Here is a 22234-nt window from a genome sequence, read left to right on the forward strand (position 1 = left end):
TGCTTTTGTTGTTTTTAATATCTTAGCTCCATTTAGCCCTCTATTTAAACCTCCTAAAACTGACCTTTCTTGCATTAAGACTCCAGAAACAACCAGATTATAGGGTTCCCCATTATCAAAAGCCACAAATAGTTTACAGAAAGGCAAATGGAATGTACATTCCACTTCAAACCCGCTCACATCAATTTAAAAAAAATAGCAGTGGTCTTTCCACTAGATCCACAATACATGCACAAGAACACAGCTTTTTTTTTTCTTCCCCTCTTGCACTAATATAACCTTAAGTATTTTAGCATATTAGTCTTCTTTTACAGCCTCATTGTGTTTAGAAGTGTGACGGTGCAAACAGTTCTAAAAAACTTCAAGAGAAAATGTCAGAGAAAATAACTTTAGTAAAAATACTTAGCGTTTTAATGTAAAGAGACAAGATTTTTTTTTTTTGTTTTTTTTTTCGCCCAACCATGGTACAGCCAAAATAAAATGCACAATCCTGTGAAAAGTGAGAGCCACATTAGTATAATGCCTTTTGGTCCCTGTGAGAAACCGAACCATAACTTATAACCTGGTAAATAAAGCTCTAAAACAGACTACAATAAGCATTAAAATATCTACAGTTAGTTACACTTTAAATTTGATAACATTCTGAAAACAGCTCAAAACACAAGAAAAGCTTTAGTTATAAAGGCAATGTAGTAGTAGTAATTTCTGGTGCAAACTCTAGTCTCTATAAAACCAGCATCTCTGCCGGTATCATTACATCCACAAATCGGTTATAAAAAGATACTGGCAGTTAGAAAGCTAAAAACTGTGGCATAAACTGACCCAATGAGTGTTTCTACAGCCAACAACCAGGGAAGTGATCTAGTGCAGGGGGTGTCAAACTCAATTGCTGGAGGGCCAGAGCCCTGTAGAGTTTAGATTCAACCCTAATTAAAACACACCTGATCCAACTAATCAAGTACTTCAGGCTTATTTGAAAACTACATGAGAGTTGGAGCAGGGTTGGAACAAAACTTTGCAAGGCTCCAGCCCTCCAAGAACTGAGTTTGACACCCCTACTAGACTTGTGTCATCCCCTCATTTCAGACGGACTAATGAATTATATAAAATTAATTTTAAAAAAAAAGAAACAAAAAGAAAAGAATTGATGCTTCAGTCCAGTATTTCACTTGTATTTCACAGGCTCTTCACCCTCTTCGTTGAGCAGACAAGTGCGTACAAGAGCTTCAGTGACTGCGTACGGATCGCAGTTGGCTGAGGGACGACGGTCTTCAAAGTAGCCTTTCATTTCCTGGCCCACAGATCGTGGGATTCGGATGCTAGCACCACGGTTAGCCACTCCAGCAGAGAACTCATTGATGTTGGAGGTCTCATGATGGCCGGTCAGTCGTCTGGCATTGTCCAGCCCACCTTTAGGATCATAGGCACGAATGTGGTACTGGTGTCTCTTGGCCAGCCTCTCAATTGACTCCTCAATGTATCTAAAATAAAAATAAACTGATTAGCATAACTAATGACCATTTTATGTCTACAGTGCTACAGTGTGGAAGATTCTAGGCCCTCTTTTACACGTACTTCAAACCCCCATCCTCTCGCATCTCCTTCGTGCTGAAGTTGGTGTGGCAGCCAGCTCCATTCCAGTTCCCTGTAATGGGCTTGGGGTCGAAAGAGGCCACAACACCAAAGTCCTCACAAACCCGGTGCAGGAGAAAGCGGGCCATCCACAAATGGTCTCCCATCTCAATGCCCTCACAAGGACCAATTTGGAATTCCCACTGTAGAACAAGACAATTTCAGCTAAAAAAAAAAATATATATATATATATATATATATATATACACACACACATACACACCTGAAATTAAAATGATTCCCTAGAAGCATTAAAGGTGCTGCTTATTATTCATTACCCCAGTAGTAAGACTTTAGAAACATTTACCTGTGCAGGCATGACTTCAGCATTGGTGCCACAGATTTTTACTCCAGCATACAGACAGGCTTTATAATGGGCTTCTACAACATCTCGTCCATAGGCCTTATCAGCTCCCACACCACAATAGTATGGCCCTAAATCAAACAAATCCCATTTCATTTTTTCCAAGTTTTCCAGCCACTTAAACCTTGTATACATGGGTGACATCTACCTTGAGGTCCGGGGAATCCATTGGAGGGCCAACCAAATGGATGACCATCTGTGCCGAGGACAGTGTATTCTTGTTCCATTCCAAACCAAGGATGCTGGTTTAGCACCATATCCATGATCTTTTTACACATCTGGCGAAGGTTGGTTTCTTAAGAAACACACACACAATTAATTATAATCATAAATAAAATGCAACTTATGTGATATCACCTGGATAATAGTCATATGATACCGATTGTCGCATTTCACATTTACTCACCTGCAGGTCTGTGGTTGTATTTGAGGACTTCACACAGAACCAGTTTGTTGGGGTCTTTCCTGAAAGGGTCTCTGAACATGGCTTGTGGGATCAAGTACATATCACTGTTGGACCCCTCAGACTGATATGTGCTGGAGCCATCAAAGTTCCATTCAGGAAGATCTAAAGAGAAAAAAAGAAAAAGAAAAGTGCAACAGTGATGGTGGTTTGGTTAACCGCTTTGTGTGATTTAAAGTGAAAGACAAATGATACATTCAGCCTAATAAATACCTTCAATGGTCTTAGGTTGTGAATCTAGAGTCCTGGTCTTGCATCTCAATCCCTCTCCAGTGCCATCGATCCAGATGTACATAGCCTGAACCTTGTCTCCCTGAGGGAGGTCCATATACTGCTGTTTCACAGCTTTGCTCAGCTTAGAACTGGTTGAAGTTGCCATGATGATGCTATATCAAACCTATCAGAAGAAATCGTTGTAAATACACATATCAAACGGTTTAGAAAAGAAAAGAAAATCTCAAGCTGACAGAGCTCAAGGAAACCACTATTATCAAGAAACATGGCCGGAGCCGCTCAAGTCCATTACGCAATAACTCAAACAATGGGAGTTACCATTGTACCAAGAGCGAGCGTCTCACGATCAATTGAAGTTAATATGGTCACCGTGTACGAATTTAACGAAATAAACGTCATTAACACCGACCACACAACATAACGTTCAGAGGGAGCTCAGAAAACCGTAGTGTAAACACTTTTCAAGTAGGCCATTTAAATGCTAGGCATAATGCAACATACTGATGCAACATATTGCTGTGATGACATCAAATTGGGAAATACACAACAGTCTTCGACTTTAACTTCAACATGAATTCACTCATTTAAAACCCTTCAGATTAAAACAAAAATGTAAACCTCGTTTGATCATAACATGCACTGCTGCCACTACAAATATGTTTTTGTTTTTTTGCTCAGAATAATTAAGATACATACCTATAAACGAAAATAAAATGTCACTATACGAATGCCAGTGTTTCCAGAGGGTTTTAGAAAAGAATCCTGAGTGTTCGTCTTTCATCCTCCTAACAAACAGCTTTTGCTTTTGGCGAACTTTTAAAGCGGGTTGCAGATACCTCCTCTCCTGATTGGATGAAGTAAAACCCAGTAAAACTTGATTTGAGCATGGCTAGGTTACGTCATTACGAAGTAGCGTTTCATTGGACACCATTGAAAACATGCTGTTCATCCGCACGCATTTCAGGATGAGTCTTTGTTAGACAAAGAACGTCAAATGGTATGTTAGAGTAAGTAATTTTACACCATCTTTTAATAATGATTTAAACATAAAAGTCCGTGTACTGACCAAGAGAGATTTTTTTTCTTATAGCTGGTGCCAACAAAACGACTGTTCAAGTTCAAGAAAACTAGGAAAAACAACCATTGATCACGCCTCTAGTGGTGTTTGTTGAAACAGCGCGATGTGTACAACATCCAGAAAATCCACAATTAATTGTGTAAAACACAAAGATCGACATCTTTATGAATGAATGAAATAACTATTTTCTGGTTTGAGTGAACTGACAGTTTGTACCTCTATCTGAGTCAGATAGAGCTCATTGATGTTTCTCCTTTTTTTCATTTGTTGTTGTTGTTTTAATGTTCATATGTAACCCTAAAAACACACAATGACGTGATCAACATAATCAACTCATAATCAAGCTAGAGTCACCATACTTCACAGCTTTAAATCAGTTCAGTATTGATTCAGTTCAGTTGCATAACTCTAAAATCAATCCGTTGAACATACATCTGTATATGCGTGCGTGTAAACACAGTGTATATGTGTATATATGTGTGCATGCTGTGACAAACTCTCCACTGCACTCTGAACAAGCAAAAGACACGAGTAATGTTTTAACATCTGTGTGTAATTTTGCAGTTACTATGCAAAAATATATTTTTTAGAAGAGCTCAAATATTTTTGAATTAAAACTGTGTATGCTTTTGCAAGATATGTGTGACGTTTTGCATGTTTGTGTGTGTTTTGTGTGAAGAGTTTTGAGAAATGGAGCTATAGATTCATATTTTTTAAATAACTGTAAATAATACAAGCCCAGCAGAGTCTTGTGTGAAAATTATGTAGTGGTTATGTATGTATGTTATGTGATTATGTAATCTGGATGCAACTGGAAAAAGAGAATCATTATCACATATTTATATAATAGTGTAAATGTTTTGAACCTGTATTCTAAATGTCATGACTCCTAAAAATGTGTAAAATGAAGACGTGGTATAAAAATGTTTTTTTTTTTCTTTCTTTCTTGAGGATTGAAATAATTATTGGTTACTGATATACTGACCAAAAAGTTTTAATTAACTGTTGCCTACTTAGGATACCTGAGCTTTCAATGGTTTTAATGCTTTATTTATATATTTATATTATATATTTATGCTATATTTTATATAATATATATATTATATTTTGAACTGAGTCTACATTAAATTGACTCAGGCTGAATAATGACTCTATTGTCTACTACAGAATTGCTTATATAAACTGAACTCATTTCATGATTACTGTAAAAAACTATACACATTAAAACTAAACTGAAATAATTTGAACCGAACAATGAACTGACTTCAGTTGAATAATGACAATATAGTCTTTGTAGTGCTGCTTAAAGCAGAGATTTGTCTCATTGATGAAGATGATGCTTTAGATTTGTCTCATTGATGAAGTTTGCATAGTTGAATCTGTTTTCTTTCCTTTGAAGCTGTTTTGAAAGAATCTGTATTGTATATTATTAGGTAGCTTGGCTGGAGACATGATTAAATAGCTGACTCCTCGGGAGGAGACAGTCCTGGTGCTTGGTAGACACTCTGGGACGTCCTAAAGACTTCTTCACTGCAGTGGAACCTCTCTCCTTGAAGTTCTTGGTGATCTGGTAAATGATTCTTTCAGGTGAGATATTCTTTGTAGCAATTTCCTTGCATGTGAGGCCATTTTGATCCAAAGGTTAGGGCTTCTTTTGAGGTAACTATTGCTAACAAGAACACAAGGATTGGATACGCTTCTTCCCTCTTTTTATAGCAACCAGTATGCTCTTAAAATCTAATTAGTATGATAGTGATTTTACTTGACTAGTACTCAATCACACTTTCACGTGTGCTTCTGATGTGATTAGTCAATTAATGTTAACTGACATTTTGTGTCAGGATAAAAAAAACAATGTTTTTTTTTTTTTTTTTTTTTTTTTTTGTGAAGAGTTAATTTTTTGGCCAATGAAGCTTTTAGCAATTATTTTAAATGCATCGGATACACTCTACACAAAAATCTAGAAACAATGTAAATGAACACCAACACAGATTAAGCAGCAAACTTTAAAACAAAATTTATGTCACTGCCAAAACTTTTGACTGTATGACTGTACATGACTGTACATGAACGAAAACTCAAACAAATGAGCTATGTCCACAAGGTGTCGCTCTACGCTTAATTTATTTCGTGCTGTCGAGACTAAAGCAACACCTGAGTTTCAGCAGTAACGGTGAAGTCTGCACACACACACACACACACACACACACACACACACACACACACACACACACACACACAGTGAAATATATCTGAAATATTTGTCTTAGAAATATTTACATTGTCATTGATCAAACGGCTACAGAGAACGTCTGCTTTTATTAAACTAAAGAGTTTGACCAACATAAAGCATTGCATTTGAGTGTCTTATCGAATTCAGAAGGTACATAATGCTATTATACAATAATACAAACACATTTACCCTTTCTCTCCTTTTCAATCTCTCATTCACAAGCATGTAGAATGTAAGCCCCTGTCCAGTGACATAGAGCTGGATGACTCATTGCCCATCAAAAAAAAAAAAAAGAGAGAGAGAGAGAGGCTGATCCTCAAACCTCAACTTAAGCATCTATATGACAGGACTGTTGTGTAAATACCGAAACAAGTAGAAAGTGAATTTTAATAGGCCTATCTACTTTTTAGTCACAAAGACTAACTATTGTTTCAAAATCTAATAAGCTTTAACTTTTGCTCTCTAAGATAACTTTTTTTATTATTTATTTAATAACCTTCCAAAAATGTTGAAAGAGCCACAATGTGGAATACAGCAGGGAGTTAATCACACAATGGCATTGCCCTGTCACCCAGGCAGAAGTTTGAGGAATATGTTTCATTAATTAATGCACAGAGACTAATGAGCCAGGAGGTTAGAGCTAGGCAGACAGGCCAGTTTATTTTATCCTCTGTAGGGAAATTACTCAGTTGGGCTTGATTATGAATATTGCTGTGGTTCCACAGAACTGTCAGTGCAGTGTGGTCGCACTTACTGTAAACTAACCGAAGCATTCAAGTACAGTTAACCACTGTCTCAATTTCATGGTAACAGTCTAAAAAAATTAGAGGTGTTAGACATGATGCAAGGGGAAGGAGTTGTTGTAGTCTGACGTTCAAACTTCAAGGCCAGGATGGCCGTTCTGTTGGCAGTCCTGTTGTTTTGGATCTTCGGTTGAACACTTTTCTTGTTTCATAACTGTGTATTTGGAAGCTTTTGAATATGCTCACAGTCCTGCATGACTTGTAAAATCAATTTCCTGAACTAGTTTTAAATGCTAATGTCAATAAGTAATGTTCTCACACCCTTCAATTTCCTGTGATCAGTGAAACCTGTGAGTGAGTCATCATCAGACTCTGCAGTGCACCACAATAACCTATACTGAGGACGGGTGGAGACTGACAGAAGCTCTTGAGAGCTTTGCTTCAAACACAGACAGAAACTTACATCAGACATAGACTCAGATGGTGTTGACTGAATAGTATGGGCATTTCTGGTGTGTTTGTGTTGTTGTGTTATTTATTTATTTATTTTTTATTTTTTTGCTGTACACAATACACACTGGATGACCAGATTCTTGTGGCAAGGAAAAAACACTCCAAAATGTGAGGAACGTGGAGTGCCTGACATCACCCTGAATCTAAATGAATAGATTATCACACTATTCATAAATAAAACCTTTGAAGGATAAATTTATTTGAACTATAAAACACCTTTATCATTGTGAATCTAAGGTTTATTTTATCCCTAAGTACAGGAGCCTGAGACATGGTTCTTTGGTGAAATGTTCAGAACAAATCTCTAAACAGCTGAAGTTGAATAGAAACTCTTTTATTTAAACATATTCATATATATTTTACGGATTAACAACAGTACTGCTTCATAAAGGGACATGTGGTGGGTACAGCTGACTGGTCCAGGTGGGTTTGAATAGATCTGTGACTAGAGTATGAAGAGATTTCACAAACAGCATAAGTGAATAAGATTGACGGACGTGCTGATGCCATTAATTAAGGAGACAGACACCCTTGGGTTATTAGCATGAATATTTCATGGTAGAGAGACTGGATTTATCAGAGTGTAGCCTGTCCTGTGCAAAGACTATAGATAATAAGTGCCATTCTAAAACAAGAGATGGAACCATCTGGGAAATATGCACATCATTTTCAGTGTGCGAAGCATAATTCGTCATCAACATGTTGTCCTCCTTTCATAATTAAATTGTACATTTGAAAACATACTAATATGCTTTTAATATCCAAATCTGTTAAAGGATTTTTAGGCTGCATTAATTAGTTAAACCGGAACAGGGAACACTTCCCATACCATACCACCATGGCACAAATGGCATCTACGCTAATATTAGTCTGTTTCTCTCTTGTTCCGAGGTCACCGTAGCCACCAGATCCAGTCTGTATCCAGATCAGAGGGTCACCGCAGCCACCCGGATCCAGTATGTATCCAGACCAGATGGTGGATCAGCACCTAGAAAGGACCTCTACATCCCTGAAAGACAGCGGAGACCAGGACAACTAGAGTCCCAGATACAGATCCCCTGTAAAGACCTTGTCTCAGACAACCACCGGGACAAGACCACAGGAAACTGATGATTCTTCTGCACAATCTGACTTTGCTGCAGCCTGGAATTGAACTGCTGGTTTTGTCTGGTCAGAGGAGAACGGGACCTCCAACTGAGCCTGGTTTCTCCCAAGGTTTTTTTATCCATTCTGTCACCGATGGAGTTTCGGTACCTTGCCGCTGTCGCCTCTGGCTTGCTTAGTTGGGGTCACTTCATCTATAGCGATATCGTTGACTTGATTGCAAATAAATGCACAGACACTATTTAAGCTGAAAAGAGATGACACTGTTTTTTGCATTATTTACACACTGTTTTCCTAATGAATGTTGTTCAGTATTTTGTTTAAAGCGCTATATAAATAAAGGTGACTTGACAAGGAACACAACTTATTACTGTTTTTTTGTAGTACTGTTTTGAATTTATCTCACCAGTGTGTAAGACTGCTGTAGTGTGTGTGTGTTTTTGAGGGCTTGTGTGTGATGTCTGAGGGCAAAGTTTGGTTTTTCAGCAAGAGTGAATGGTTTGAGTGTAGAGCTTCATTTTGACCTGAAAATAGGTTGTTTGGGGAATTGGGTGAGAAGTTATGGATTTGTGTTTACTGTTTTGAGAATATGAGGCATAGTTTCAAGAAATGTGTTTAAGTAATAGAGAAAAATTGTAATATACTTATTTGTGCACGGTTTCATGAACAATACTATGTTATAGCCTCAAAACACTTTTAAAGGTCCCATTCTTCGTGATCCCATGTTTTAAACTTTAGTTAGTGTACAATGTTGTTGTTAGAGTATAAATAATATCTGTAGAATTCTAAAGCTCAAAGTTCAATGCCAAGCGAGATTAAATGTTTATTTAACAGAATTCGCCTACAAAAAACAACCCATTTGGACTACATCCCTCTAGTTCCTGCAGTAATGACATCACTAAAACAGTTTTTTGACTAACCTCCGCCCACAGGAATACACAAAAAAGGGGGCGCGGTCTTGTTGCGCTCCAACGGAGAAGAGGAAGAGTTGCGTTTGTGTTTGTAGCCATGTCATCGAAACGCTGTTATTTTCATCACTGAGTCCAATCATCTTTGTTTGGCCTTCCCAGGGACGCTGTACTTATAGATCAATGGTTACAATTTATGTTTAACTCGGTTCCCGAAAATTATCATCCACATGTAAAACTATGCGCAGCACATTTTGCTGAGGACAGATTACTCAATCTCAATCCGTTTAATGCCGGATTCGCACAAAGATTATTCTTGAAAGATGGAGCAGTTCCCTCTTTGTCTGGAGAAGGCGTTGTTTATGGACCACAACCGGTAAGTGTATTTTATTATTTAAGTTGGTGCGTTTAACAGTTTCTGTAACTTATTACACAAAGGGCAAAGCTGTTTGGCTTTGTTAACTAGATGGTAGGGCTGTGCAAAAAAATCGAATGTGATCTTCCTGCGCATCTCCTCAGTAAAAACGCTCCTGTGATTATAAGTATATCTCCCGCACATGCTCCTTCCCACTTGCTTCTCAAATCTAGCCCAATGGCGTTTCCAGGAGGGCTTTCTTTTTACAGTAACCTATATTCCTCAACCTTTTCTCTGGATGATACAACATCCTTTTTTGACCTTGTTAAAGACTTTATTCCCCATATAGATGTTGATTGTGTAGCACTGTGTGATGCAGATATTACATCTGAAGCAGTAGGTAGTTTATCTCTAGACAAATCTCCAGGGTGTGACGGCCTCACTGCAAACTTTTCTAAGCACTTTTGGAGCTTATAAGTATTTTTTGGATACTTAAAGAACCTTTTATGCTTATGTTAAAAGAAGCAATAGAAAATATGACATTTCCATCCACCATGAAACAAGGTATAATAACTTTAATCCCCAAGCTTGAGAAAGACCCTAAAATTTTAGATAACTTTAGACCAATTACATTATTAAACACAGATTATAACATTTTAACCCTTATATATGCTAATAGATTAAACTTTTTTTTTTACACAAAAGTATAAGCGAATCTCAATCTGGCTTTATGAAGGGAAGATCTATACATAATAATATTCGATTAGTGTTTGATATTCTAGATTATAGACATCTAATAGAAGACGATGGTTTTATTCTCTTCATTGACTTTTTTAAGGAATTTGACTCAATCGAACATTCTTTTATTTTTGATTGTTTAATATTATTTGGTTTTGGAGATACATTATAAAATCTTTGTATGAAAATTCTAATAGTTCTGTTTCCTTGCCAGGAGGTTGGTTTCATATTCTCAGAGAGTTATTTAAGAAATTAGGAGGAATAGAGTTTCTTTTAAAATGTGACTTCACTGCTCAACGTCTCCCAGTTAAATTATCCCAGTTTCACCAACAGGTCTTGTTATATTGGAAGATTTTATATATAACCATAATTTCACACAACACAATACACCATTATGGAATAACAGATACATTACAGTTAGAAACAAACCATTGTATGACAAAGATTGGATGTAAAAAAATTGAGAATAGTGCTATTATATCATATGAGAATTTCTGTTTTAAATATTTAAATTGCAGTCGAGCTAAATTTGAATCTATTGTTAAAGCTATTCCTAACTCCTAACTCCTAATTTGTTTGATCAAAGAAACTCTTCTTTATTCGAACCCTATGACCCTGTGTTTACCTCCACTGTTAATTAAAGGCTGTGAATTTAAAGGAGGTAAACTTTAAAAACAAAATTATTAGAAATATGTTTAATAACATTTCTTATCCTATCGCTGTCTACAGAAATTCAATTTCGTATAATTTCCAAAAAGATTTCATTCATATTCTTACAACTTAATACATAAAATTTCCTTTATCTCCCAAGATTAAAGAAATTCATTTTAAAGTTTTAAATGGGATATATCCATCCAGTGATTCCTTAAGACTTAGATTTGGATTTGATTCTAATAAATGTACATTTTGTGATGACATCGAAACTACAGATCACCTGTTATTTCACTGCAAGTATGTGGATGCTTTATGGTCTGATATTTATGACTGGCTTTACCCAAAGATACGTTACCTGGTCAACTTCACCCTAAAAGACATTGTCTATGGACTTGTAATGAATAATAACAAAGATGATTTTTTGGTCAATAGCATCTTTATGCTGGGAAAATGTTATATTCATAAATCTAGATTCTTGAAAGAACCAGCCTTTTATGTATTTCATAATGAGTTTATTTTGTATTCAAAAGCCCTTAAAATGATGAAAAAGAAAAATGGAGTATGATTTACAAGAAAAACCCTAGCCCCGCTCCTTGATTATTATTTTTTTCCCCCTCTTTCCTTTTGTTCTCTCTCTTTCTGCTGTATGTAGATGCACCTATTCTATTCTGTACATTGTAATGTGTAGATGTATTGATTTGGCCAAGTTGTTTCTACATTAATGTTTGTAAAAAAAAAAAAAAAAAAAAAAAAAAAAAAAGAGGGCGACATGCGCTAAGCTGGTGTCGAATCACAACACAGGAACCGCTGGCACAATCTGAACTCGTTACTTATTTCTGAAGGAGGGACTTCATAGAACAAGGAAGACATCAGCCCGTTTTTATGACAGTGAAAACAGCGGTATACAGATAGGTGAATTGTGTGAAAAATACTGTGTTTGATGTTACAGAATACCTGGGATGCTGAGGAGTAACGGAAAGATTGCTTTATTTCAGACACAAGCAGAGCAGCGGGTATTGTTGGGTAGCGTGATGAATGGATCCGTGATAGCTGGGTGAAGACGTCAGAGGAGGGAGGTGAACCACACACGCACAATGGAGACCTTGATCTTTGGAGGATCATTGGAGAGGTAAGCAGAGGAAGAGTTAGTCCTTAGAGTTAGCATACAGGTAAGACCTTGTCGCGAACGAGACCAGATGCTGACTGAGTGCGTGTGTGTGGTATTTATGGTGCACATGTGATTGGGTGATGAAAAGGGTCAGGTGGAAGGGCTCAGTACTCAGGTTAGGGCGTGCATTGTGAATGAGTGGAGGTGGAACCTGGTGTGTTTGTAACAGTACTGCCCTCCCCACGGCCCGCTCCTGAGGGCCGAGGATGCCAACGACATGGTGGACGTCCTCTTCCCCTGGGAGCTGGTCGGTCAGGATGATTGGAGTAGAAGGTGTTAAGTAGGTTAGGATCCAGGATGTCGTTGCGTGGGACCCATGAACGTTCCTCTGGACCATATTCTTCCCAGTCCACTAGATATTAACCTGCCACAGGATTTGCTGAAACAGTTCTACTCCACCATCATTCAATCCACCCTCTGCACTTCAGTAACTGTCTGGTTCAGCTCAGCTTCTAAATTGGACCTCAGAAGGCTACAGAGGGTAGCACGGACTGCTGAGCGAATCATCGGTACAACCCTCTCTTCTATTCAAGAACTGTACTTATCCAGAGTGAGCAAAAGGGCTGGCAAAATCACTCTGGACCCCTCACATCCAGCACACTCCCTCTTTGAACTGTTGCCATCTGGTCGACGCTACAGAGCTCTGAACACCAGAACGACCAGACACAGGAACAGTTTCTTCCACTCAGGCAATCCATCTAATGGACAATTGATAAAAACTATGGAACACACTACACTATTTATATTTATATGTATATATATATATATATATATATATATATATATATATATATATATATATATATATATATATATATATATATATATATACATACACTTATTTATCTAACACACATACTTAGCGTACACTTATTTTTTTTTTGCACATAATATACGTGTACACACATAAATGCTTATTGTAATATACCTGTCATACATTGTCAATTTGTATATTGTTATTCCTTACACACCTATTTGTATTTTTTTATATTTTTTATTCCTCATTATATTTTTTGTTCTGTCGCTGTTATGTTGCACTGCGGAGCTTCTGTCACGAAAACAAATTCCTCTTATGTGTGAACATACCTGGCAATAAAGCTCATTCTGATTCTGATTCTGATTCAAGTTGGCCACCACGCCGCCGGGAGTCCAGGATGTCTCTAACTTCATCGGCCGCGCCGTCTTCTAGGAGGAGTGGAGGGGGGGTTTCGGTTTTGCCAGGTTCTGTGGAAGGAGAGACAGAGGGATGGTGAGGTTTTAGGAGATACACATGGAAAGGTGAATCCGGTACTCAGGGGGTAATTGGAGTTTATACGTGACCGGATTGATCTGCTGAAGGATGGTGAATTGGCCAATGAATCTGGGACTTAGCTTGCGGCAGGGCAGGCGCAGGCAGATGTCCCGGGTGGACAGCCAGACCTTCTGACTGGGTAGGTAAGTTGGGGCCTCAGATCGGCGAAGGTCGGCTGTCGTTCTGTGTCTGCGTAAGGCCCGCTGGAGTTGGTGGTATGCCGCGTCCCAGACCCTCACTCTCCCGGAACCAGTAGTCGATGGCGGGGACATCTGAGAGTTCACCTGACCAGGGGAATAGAGGAGGTTGGTAGCAGAGTACGCACTGGAATGGAGTGAGTCCGATGGTAGGTTGTCGAAGGGTGTTCTGTGCGTACTCGGCCCACCCAAGGAACTGGTTCCAGGAGTTCTGGTGGCCTGTGACAGAAGGTATGGAGGAAGCGTCCAATCTCCTGGACCTTTCTCTTCCGTTCGCCTGGGGATGGTATCCGGAGGACAGGCTGATGGCCACACCTTAGGAGTGATTGGAAAGCCTTCCATACCCGGGAGATGAACTGAGGGCCTCAGTCCGAGACGATATCCTCTGGGATGCTGAAGTACCTGAAGATATGGTTAAATAATAACTCGGCCATTTCCATGGCCGTGGGCAGACCTTTCAGGGGAAGAAGAAGACGACATGATTTAGAAAATCTATCCACTTTTTTCAAGAATGCAGGTATTATTATCTGAAGGAGGAAGATCGGTAATGAAATCCACCCCTAGGTGTGACCACGGGCAATTGGGAACTGCCAGAGGATGGAGCTTGCCTGATGGAAGATGGTGAGGGCTCTTGGATATGGCGCAGTTTGTACATCTGTTCACGTACCTCCTGACATCCGAGGCCATGTTGGGCCACCAGAAGCATTCTTTAAGCAACGAGAGGGTTTCATTGACCCCCAGGTGAGCAGTGCCAAGTGATGTGTGAGCGAAGTGAATGAGTGGAGTGTGCCGTGTCCTGGGAATATACTGATGTCCCAAGGAACTGCACTGAGGGCTGATGGAAAGAGCACTTCTTGGCCTTGAGGTAAAGCTGAAAGGCCTTCAGGCGTTGCAGGACTTCCGCAGCGCCTATAACCTCATCCGGATACGAGAGGGGGACGAGTGGAAAACTGCCTTCATAACCCCTAATGGCCACTATGAATATTGCGTGATGCCATATGGACTTGTTAACGCCCCCTCCGTCTTCCAGGACTTTATTCATGAGGTGCTCCGGGAGTTCCTCCATGAGTTCGTCCTCGTCTACATAGATGATATCCTCATATACTCCCGGAGCCTGGCAGAACATCGACGCCACATTACGGAGGTCCTGCAACGCCTGAAGGCCTTAAGGGGAAGGGGAAGTGAGCCCACTAGTGGACACCCAGGGAAACAGAGACCAGACAGCATGACATTACCCCCTCCACAATGGAGCAGCTGCCAGATGCTCCACCCGAACCCAAGGGAAACCCAAAGACACAGGAGGGAGGTGGAGCGGCGGAGGACCGGGGGGAGGGACGGAGGGCCAGATAAAATGGTAAAACAGAGACAAGAGGACCAGGTAGAATGGGGAAACAGAGACAAGACAACCAGGTAGAATGGGGAAACAGGGACAAGACGACCAGGTAAAACGGGGGAAACAGAGACAAGAGAAGTGCAACACACAACAAGGAGTCTAGGAGGGTGGTGGACCGGCGGAGGATCAGGGGAGGGACGGACATCACGTGACGCCCACCAGGGCGGAGCAGAAGACCACCACATCCGTGCGGCCGAAGCAGACGCCCCCCCCAGGGCGAAGCAGAAGACCACCACATCCGTGCGGCCGAACCAGACGCCCCCCAGGTCGGGGCAGAAGACCACCACATGGCAGAGCAGAAGACCACCACATCTGTGCGGTCAAAGCAGATGTCTCCCAGGGTGGAGCAGAAGACCACCACATCCGTGTGGCCGAACCAAACGCTCCCCAGGGCGGAGCAGAAAACCACCACATCCGTGCGGTCAGAAAAGACGCCCCCCAGGGCGGAGCAGAAGACCACCACATCCGTGGGCCGAAACAGACTCCCCTCAGGGCAGAGCAAAAGACCACCCCATCTGTGTGGTCAATTGGACAGGAGGACAAGTCTGGTTGGGCAAGTCTGAAACACAGAACATGAACAAGTAACGAGTAGCCTCCATGGCCACAACAGGATCAGTCGGGTGCTCAGAGAGTTCGACTGAGACGTGACGAGACTCTGGAAGTTCCGCACAGGCGAGGAGAGACTCTGGTAGATCAGCTGAGCTGAGGGGAGACTCTAGTGGTTCAGCAGAGATGTGGAATGGCTCCGGTAGTTCAGCAGAGATGTGGAGAGGCTCTGATAGTTCAACAGAGAAATTACGAGACTCTGGTACTCCCATGGTGTTTCTACTGAGTTCCAGAAGATCAATGCTGACTTGACTCTGCTCATGAAGATTATTGGCGACTTGCATTTGTTCATGAAAATCATTGGTGACTTGTATTTGTTCATGAAGATCAATGGTGACTTGCCTTTGTTCATGAAGATCAATGGTAACTTGCCTTTGTTCATGAAGATCACTGGTGACTTGAATTCTCCCATGAAGAACCCCGGTGACTTGACTCGGTCCTTGAAGATCACCTGTGACTTGACTCTGTCCTTGAAGATCACCGGTGACTTGACTCTGTCCTTGAAGATCACCAGTGACTTGACTCTGTCCTTGAAGATCACCAGTGACTTGACTCTGTCCTTGAAGATCACCAGTGACTTGACTTGACTCTGAAAGGTCAACAGTGACTAGCCTTGACTCTGGAAAGTCCATGGTAACTAGTCCTGACTCTGGAAGGTCAACAGTGACTAGCCCTGATTCTGGAAGGTCAAAGGTGACTAACCCTGACTCTGGAAGGTCAACGGTGACTAACCCTGACTCTGGAGGATCCACAAGCACCTGACTCGACTCTGGAAGGTCAACAGGAACTAGCCCTGACTCTGGAAGGTCAACGGTGACTAACCCTGACTCAGTGGGTGGGGAGGAAGTATCAAAAAACATACTGCTGGATCTCAAGGGATGGAGTCCTTCTGTGACGATCGTTGCCCAGAGAGACACAGGGAGAGCGAGAGATCCAATTGCAGGTATTTTATTGTACAGGGTAATCCAAATCGTGGTCAAACAACAGTCCAAGGTCAAAACCAAAAATCAGTCCAAAAACAAATAAACCAATAAACAAAAGAGGGAACAGGAAAGGAAAAGGAACGGCAACTCGGAGGGCGAGAAGACAAGGAGGAAGAATTTCGGAAGACGAGAAGGCTGGATATACGAACGGTAAGGACTCCATACAAACAACAGGAAAAGACTGGAATTTAAAGGGAGGCTAATGACAATAAAGTTACTGCACCTGGTGCAATTAACAGGAGTGCAATTACTGTGATGACATGACAAGACTAGAGGAATTCTATTGCCTATGGTGAAGTGCCTAAGGGGAAGTGAGCCCACTAGTGGACACCCAGGGAAACAGAAAATAGACAGCGTGACATCCTGTTGCCACTTCCGAAAGTGTGCCTTTTACATTATAGAACAGGTGAATCCACAGCACTCTTTCAGCAAAGTGAGACCTGTCTTGGTTACAAAGGGAGTAGAGTTCTGCTGGGCTCTGGGCGGCCTCCTTCCACTGCAAGCAACATCTACATAAAAGAGTTTCATAGACAAAGAGCTTTTTTTATACAAAAAGATGCAATGACTTGCAGTGAACCATTTTAACTGAGTAACAAGGATATTTTCCCAGCACAGATCTGGCTAATACATTCTTTGTTAGTTTATTAAGGAGTTTATAATCAGTTATGTTTTTTTACATACACACATAAACGCAATTTCAAAGTCTTTGTTATAAAGTCATTTATTCTCACCAATTCTGCGTTTATTTGATCAAAAATACAGTAAAACTCTAAATTTGTGAATAATTATTACAATTATTATTCAAATAACTATTTCATTTTGCTCCAGACCACCAGAAGCAGTGCTGAAAGCACTAGTGGGAAACCCCAAACATTGTTGCAGCTGCAGAGCTGAAACCCGCCGTGATAAAAGAACCAGCACTGACAAGATTGACAGAGCTTAACATTTCCCCGGGACCCGAGTGTGAGAATGCAAATGACCAGGAGTGTGAGCTGGCAACACCATGTATCACCATGGGAGGACTTGAGTCAGTTGTCAACCATCATTCACCTTGGGATTCCACTTCTCCAGCTTCACCTTGTCCCTCCATCCCTCTGGCTCCTTCTTCCCTCCAGCTCCACTTTGATTCTCTGTCACTCTGGCTCCACCACTGGCTTCCGAAACCCCAGCTCTGGCTCGGTTGCCTGAGTCACCAGCTCCGCCTTGGCCCTCCGGATTCTCGGTTTCATCCTGGCTCCATGGCGTCTCCATCCTGGGCTCCTCTTCCACCAGCTCTGTCTCCATCGGTCAGCCCCTGGGTGACGTTGGCCCCATATCCTACATGGCTACTCCCACTGTTGACTCCACCATTGGCCGCTATCCTGGCTGGCCTCTGGATCCCTTCCTGGCTCCTCCTGCCCCGGGCTCCTCCCTGGCACCTCCCTCCATCTACTCCAAATGTGTTAGTGGCTCCACACTGGCCTACAAGGTCATGGTTTCACACATCCTCAAGTGTATGCACACGAAAGTTGTACACTTGTAAGTGGAAAGTGTTTTGTGACTGGCGTTCTAGCCACACTGTCTTTTGGAAATTGGCCATCCAACTTTCACATTAAAGGTGTATGTGGCCGCATTAGCGGTTCATCGATCTGAGTTTAGTAATTCTTTACTTGGGTCTGATGGGTTATACCTTCCTGAAAGGAGTTAATCATTTGTGTCCTCCATGTGATGTGAGTCTCCCTGTCTGTGCTGAAGTAATGGATTCAGTAGTGTCTCATTTTGGCCCAATCCAGCATTTCTACCCAAGGTTTTGTCCTTGCATTTTATGAACCAGCCTGTTGTGTTGGCTCCACTGCCAGCAGATCAAACTGAAATATGAGTGGATTTATGTCCAGTTAAATCTTCGAGGGCTTACATTGATAAGACAGCAGACCAATTGTTTGTTTGTTTTAGCGATGTGCGCAGAGGTGCTGCACTTTCTAAATACACTGGGGTACACAGGTAATTTCTCATGTGTATGAGTCTGTGAGGCTGTCTGTACCTTCATCTGTTAACTTGCACTCTGCTCTACTTCTGATTTGGCAACATCTTGGGCAGTATTAAAGGGAGTGCCACTCTCAGAAATTTGTGCTGCATCAACTTGATTGGAGCGGAATCATTGGTGGCAAATCCTTTACATATGTATGTACATAATGTCTTCTCTCCCAGTCTTCTCCTCCATAAAATGAGCTGCACACTAAATATTTGGGTTGAACTGTTCTGGAACAGTGTTTTAAATAAAACTTAACCACTGATTTCGAGTTGTGTCCTCTTTTGGAAGGCCAAACAAATAATTTTCACTTTCACAATGAAACAAACATGGTGCCGGCAGCAATAGCAAGAATCAAAGTTACTTCCTTCTTTGCGTGAAGATTTGGGTGGCGTTATGTAAATCTTCCCACATCGTGATGTAGACATGTGGGGATATGTAACAACGAGCCATTTTGGGGTGTGGTTGACTCTTAACTTTTATAAAGAATATCTCTTTGGGTTTGAGACTTTAGTCTTTACAACTTCTTTACAGAACTTCTTTTAGAAACTTCATAAGAATGAAATCATGGAATGAATCTGTACTTGACTGTCAAAAGAGTTCACTTCCTAACCATATAATTAAGTCCAGAAGGTAAAGCTTATGTTATGTTAATATAATATAATTGAATATGTGCTTTTAACAATTTATCAGCCAGATCTATTTGAATGCTGACCTATTAAAAAAAATAACCAAATATTTCAGAATCCACAAAATATAGTAAAGGTAGGACAGGCCAGGGCCAGCAGCCAAAAAAGTTGTTAATTAGGCTGTAAATATAGTGTTTTATTATTGTGTTACTGTTATTATGCATTTTATTACATTAACAAGTTAATGTTGTATTAGGTGTTGACAATAATGTTTGGCAATAAAGTTGCCAGTAAGGACTGGAAAATTGTGATCTATGTGTGTTTGAATAAGTATATATATGTCACTAGTGCATTTCTTGAGATCGGGGAGTGAGGTTGTCCTGCATAGCACTACTCACTGGCCTCCGTTACACTCACCCCCCAAGCCTCACTCCCATCCGGGTCACGGCACCAATGTAACCCCTCTCTCGGCGGTTCCTCGCAGCCGCACCTCGCACTCACTCCGAGCCAGCCTCGAAGCCGGATCTCCGGCATGGGAGACGAATGCACTAACAAGGAAGCTAAATGGCTAGAGCCACTAGTGTCTGTCGCTAGTGCGTCTCTTGAGATCGGGGTTAACCAAAGTGAACATTAAAATCATAAACATTACTTTTTTTCTTCCAGCTGTAAAATAATGACTTTCTCTTGGTTTGAGAGATTTTTGGTAGTTTGGACTTAAGAAATTCAACCATATATTTGTCCTCCTCCTGTTATTTTGTCCTCCTCCTGTGAATATGAGGCAATGCATTATGGGAAGTCGTGGCTAAGTGGTTAGAGAGTTTGACTCCTAACCCTAGGGTTATGGGTTCGAATCCCGGCCTGGCAATAACACGAATTAGATGCCCTTGAGCAAAGCATCGAACCCCCAGTTGCTCCCCTTGTGCCACAGCATAAATGGCTGCCCACTGCTCCGGGTGTGTGTTCACTGCTCTGTGTGTGTGCACTTTAGATGGGTTAAATGCAGAGCACGAATTCTGAGTATGGGTCACCATACTTGGCTGAATGTCACATCACTTATCATTTGCTATTTATGCTTGGTCTTCACGTCCTTCAGTTAACACAAGGTTTTCCTATTATTGCTGGGAAATGAAATCTAAAAATATCATATGAGTTCATGTATCATTATCTCTTTATATGTTCATGCTATTCTCCTGGATTTAAAAAAGACTTCTGCTCAGCAGAAGTGAATGGTTTGCTGATAGTTGTTAATATGGAGCTGCAATATAGTTATTATTTCTTAGAACTGATTATATAAATTTACTAAAACTGAAACAATAGATGAAACTGATACATAAAATATTTGAAGCTTTTTTTGGGGTCAAATGCTTTTATATTATGTTAATATACTACCATTATTATACAAAAGGCAAAACATAATAATAAACATAAGAAGAAGAAGAATTCATTACATTTATATAGCACTTTTCTAGGCACTCAAAGCGCTTACATAGGGGGATCTCCTCATCCACCACCAGTGTGCAGCATCCACCTGGATGATGCGACGGCAGCCATATTGGGTGCATTTAGCCAGGATGCCAAGGTCACACCTCTACTCTTTTCGAAATACATCCTGGGATTTTTAATGACCACAGAGTCAGGACCTCAGTTTAAAGTCTCATCCAAAGGACGGTCGTTGACAGTATAGTGTCCGCATCACTACACTGCGGCACTAGGACCCACACATACCACAGGGTGAGCACTCCCTGCTGGCCTCACTAGCACCTCTTCCAGCAGCAACCTAGTTTTCTCAGGAGGTCTCCCATCCAGGTACTGACCAGGCTTAGCCCTGCTTAGCTTCAGTGGGAAACCAGTCTTGGGCTCCAGGGTGATGAGGCTGCCGGCTAAACACATAAACAGATAAACAAATAAACACTGGATTCAAAGTCTAGATTCAATCTTGAAATTGTGCCGACGCCACAAGCACTGAACAGACTAGAGTGTGAGTAATGATTTTTTTCCCCCTCAGGCCCTCCCGTCTGCCCCAGAATTGAGCTCACTCAGAGATTTAATAAAGAGTGCAAATGAAAAGTGTGTTAGTCTCCTTAATTTTCCAGCATGCTGAAATCGGCTTACCTGAGACGCTCAAACTCGACGTCATCTACCAGGAAGTCTCTGGCCTCCACTAATTTATGAATCAGTTTCAGAAGCTTTTCCTCCTTCTGTTTGTCTTCATTAGACTTGTCATTATCTGAAAATGGATTTTTATAGTAATTTTTATTATTATTATATTTATTTTACCAAGCAACAACTTTTATCGTCGTGCTTATAAGGCCAGGCCACGTTTCGCCCTGACAGAAAAACAAAAGCAAGTTTGGACCATTTAGTGGCTTAATTTGTAGTGCATATTGTGCTAGTTTTAGAAAATTGTAAAAGCAGTTGAATAAAGAGAGAGATCTCATTTCTATAGGTAACTTCAGAACAGTAGTTCTTGAATTTTTACTGCAATATATTTAAGGGGCTTTCCCAGATCTCACCTGGAACAGACAAAAGCTTTTGAAGCTCTTTCTTCAGTCTTGTAATTTCTTTACATAACTGGATATCATCCATCCTGCAGAACAAAAGGAAGGGCAAATATTTTGTTATAAAACTGTTCTAAAGCATAAGAAGCATTTAAAGACTTAAAAGAAAAAGTTTAAAGAAATTAAAAAAAAAAAAAAAACAAAGCAATGTGATTCATGTGGTAACAAATACTATTAGTTAATTATATTATTATTATTCAAATGTAATTTATTTAGTTTTATGTTAATTTGAATAAAAAAAAAATGTTTCACCAACAAAACTAAAGCTAAGTGTATGATCAGATAAAAATAGCTTTTTAAAATAAAAATTACAGAGTCAAATGTTTTACAGTGTTAAGCAGGTAAAAAGGAATATCAGCTAAAACTTGCTGAATACGGCACA

General features: G+C 40.5%; 2 protein-coding genes and 2 long non-coding RNA genes across 5 annotated transcripts; 2 read left to right on the forward strand and 2 right to left on the reverse strand.

The window, feature by feature from the left end:
• Positions 1–374: 374 nt before the first annotated feature.
• On the reverse strand, positions 375–3534 carry LOC113050664 (glutamine synthetase-like). Of its 2 annotated transcripts, XM_026213874.1 has the most exons (7): positions 3390–3534; positions 2673–2856; positions 2403–2564; positions 2145–2291; positions 1940–2067; positions 1576–1775; positions 1166–1481 (listed from the first exon to the last, which is right to left on the reverse strand). In XM_026213874.1, exons 2-7 carry the CDS (start codon positions 2836–2838, stop codon positions 1166–1168), a joined length of 1119 nt encoding a protein of 372 aa, XP_026069659.1. In that variant the 5' UTR covers positions 2839–2856; positions 3390–3534. The 2 variants fall into 2 exon arrangements, with proteins under 2 accessions (XP_026069660.1, XP_026069659.1); XM_026213875.1 differs by lacking the exon at positions 3390–3534 and having other exon boundaries at positions 375–1481; positions 2673–2838.
• On the forward strand, positions 2061–2683 carry LOC113050669 (uncharacterized). Its single transcript, XR_003276800.1, has 2 exons — positions 2061–2283; positions 2409–2683. It is a non-coding gene; the product is annotated as an uncharacterized LOC113050669 (long non-coding RNA).
• Positions 3535–3607: 73 nt separating the features above from the next.
• Positions 3608–6297, forward strand: LOC113050670 (uncharacterized). Its single transcript, XR_003276801.1, has 2 exons — positions 3608–3700; positions 3784–6297. It is a non-coding gene; the product is annotated as an uncharacterized LOC113050670 (long non-coding RNA).
• A 14574-nt stretch (positions 6298–20871) lies between these two features.
• On the reverse strand, positions 20872–21913 carry LOC113050671 (uncharacterized protein C16orf45-like). Its single transcript, XM_026213882.1, has 3 exons — positions 21808–21913; positions 21407–21521; positions 20872–21174 (listed from the first exon to the last, which is right to left on the reverse strand). The coding sequence occupies exons 1-3, from the start codon at positions 21878–21880 to the stop codon at positions 21114–21116; spliced, it is 249 nt and encodes an 82-aa protein (XP_026069667.1). The 5' UTR covers positions 21881–21913; the 3' UTR covers positions 20872–21113.
• Positions 21914–22234: the final 321 nt, after the last annotated feature.

This window comes from Carassius auratus, chromosome 31, assembly GCF_003368295.1.
Source record: "Carassius auratus strain Wakin chromosome 31, ASM336829v1, whole genome shotgun sequence".
NCBI classification, from domain to species: domain Eukaryota; kingdom Metazoa; phylum Chordata; class Actinopteri; order Cypriniformes; family Cyprinidae; genus Carassius; species Carassius auratus.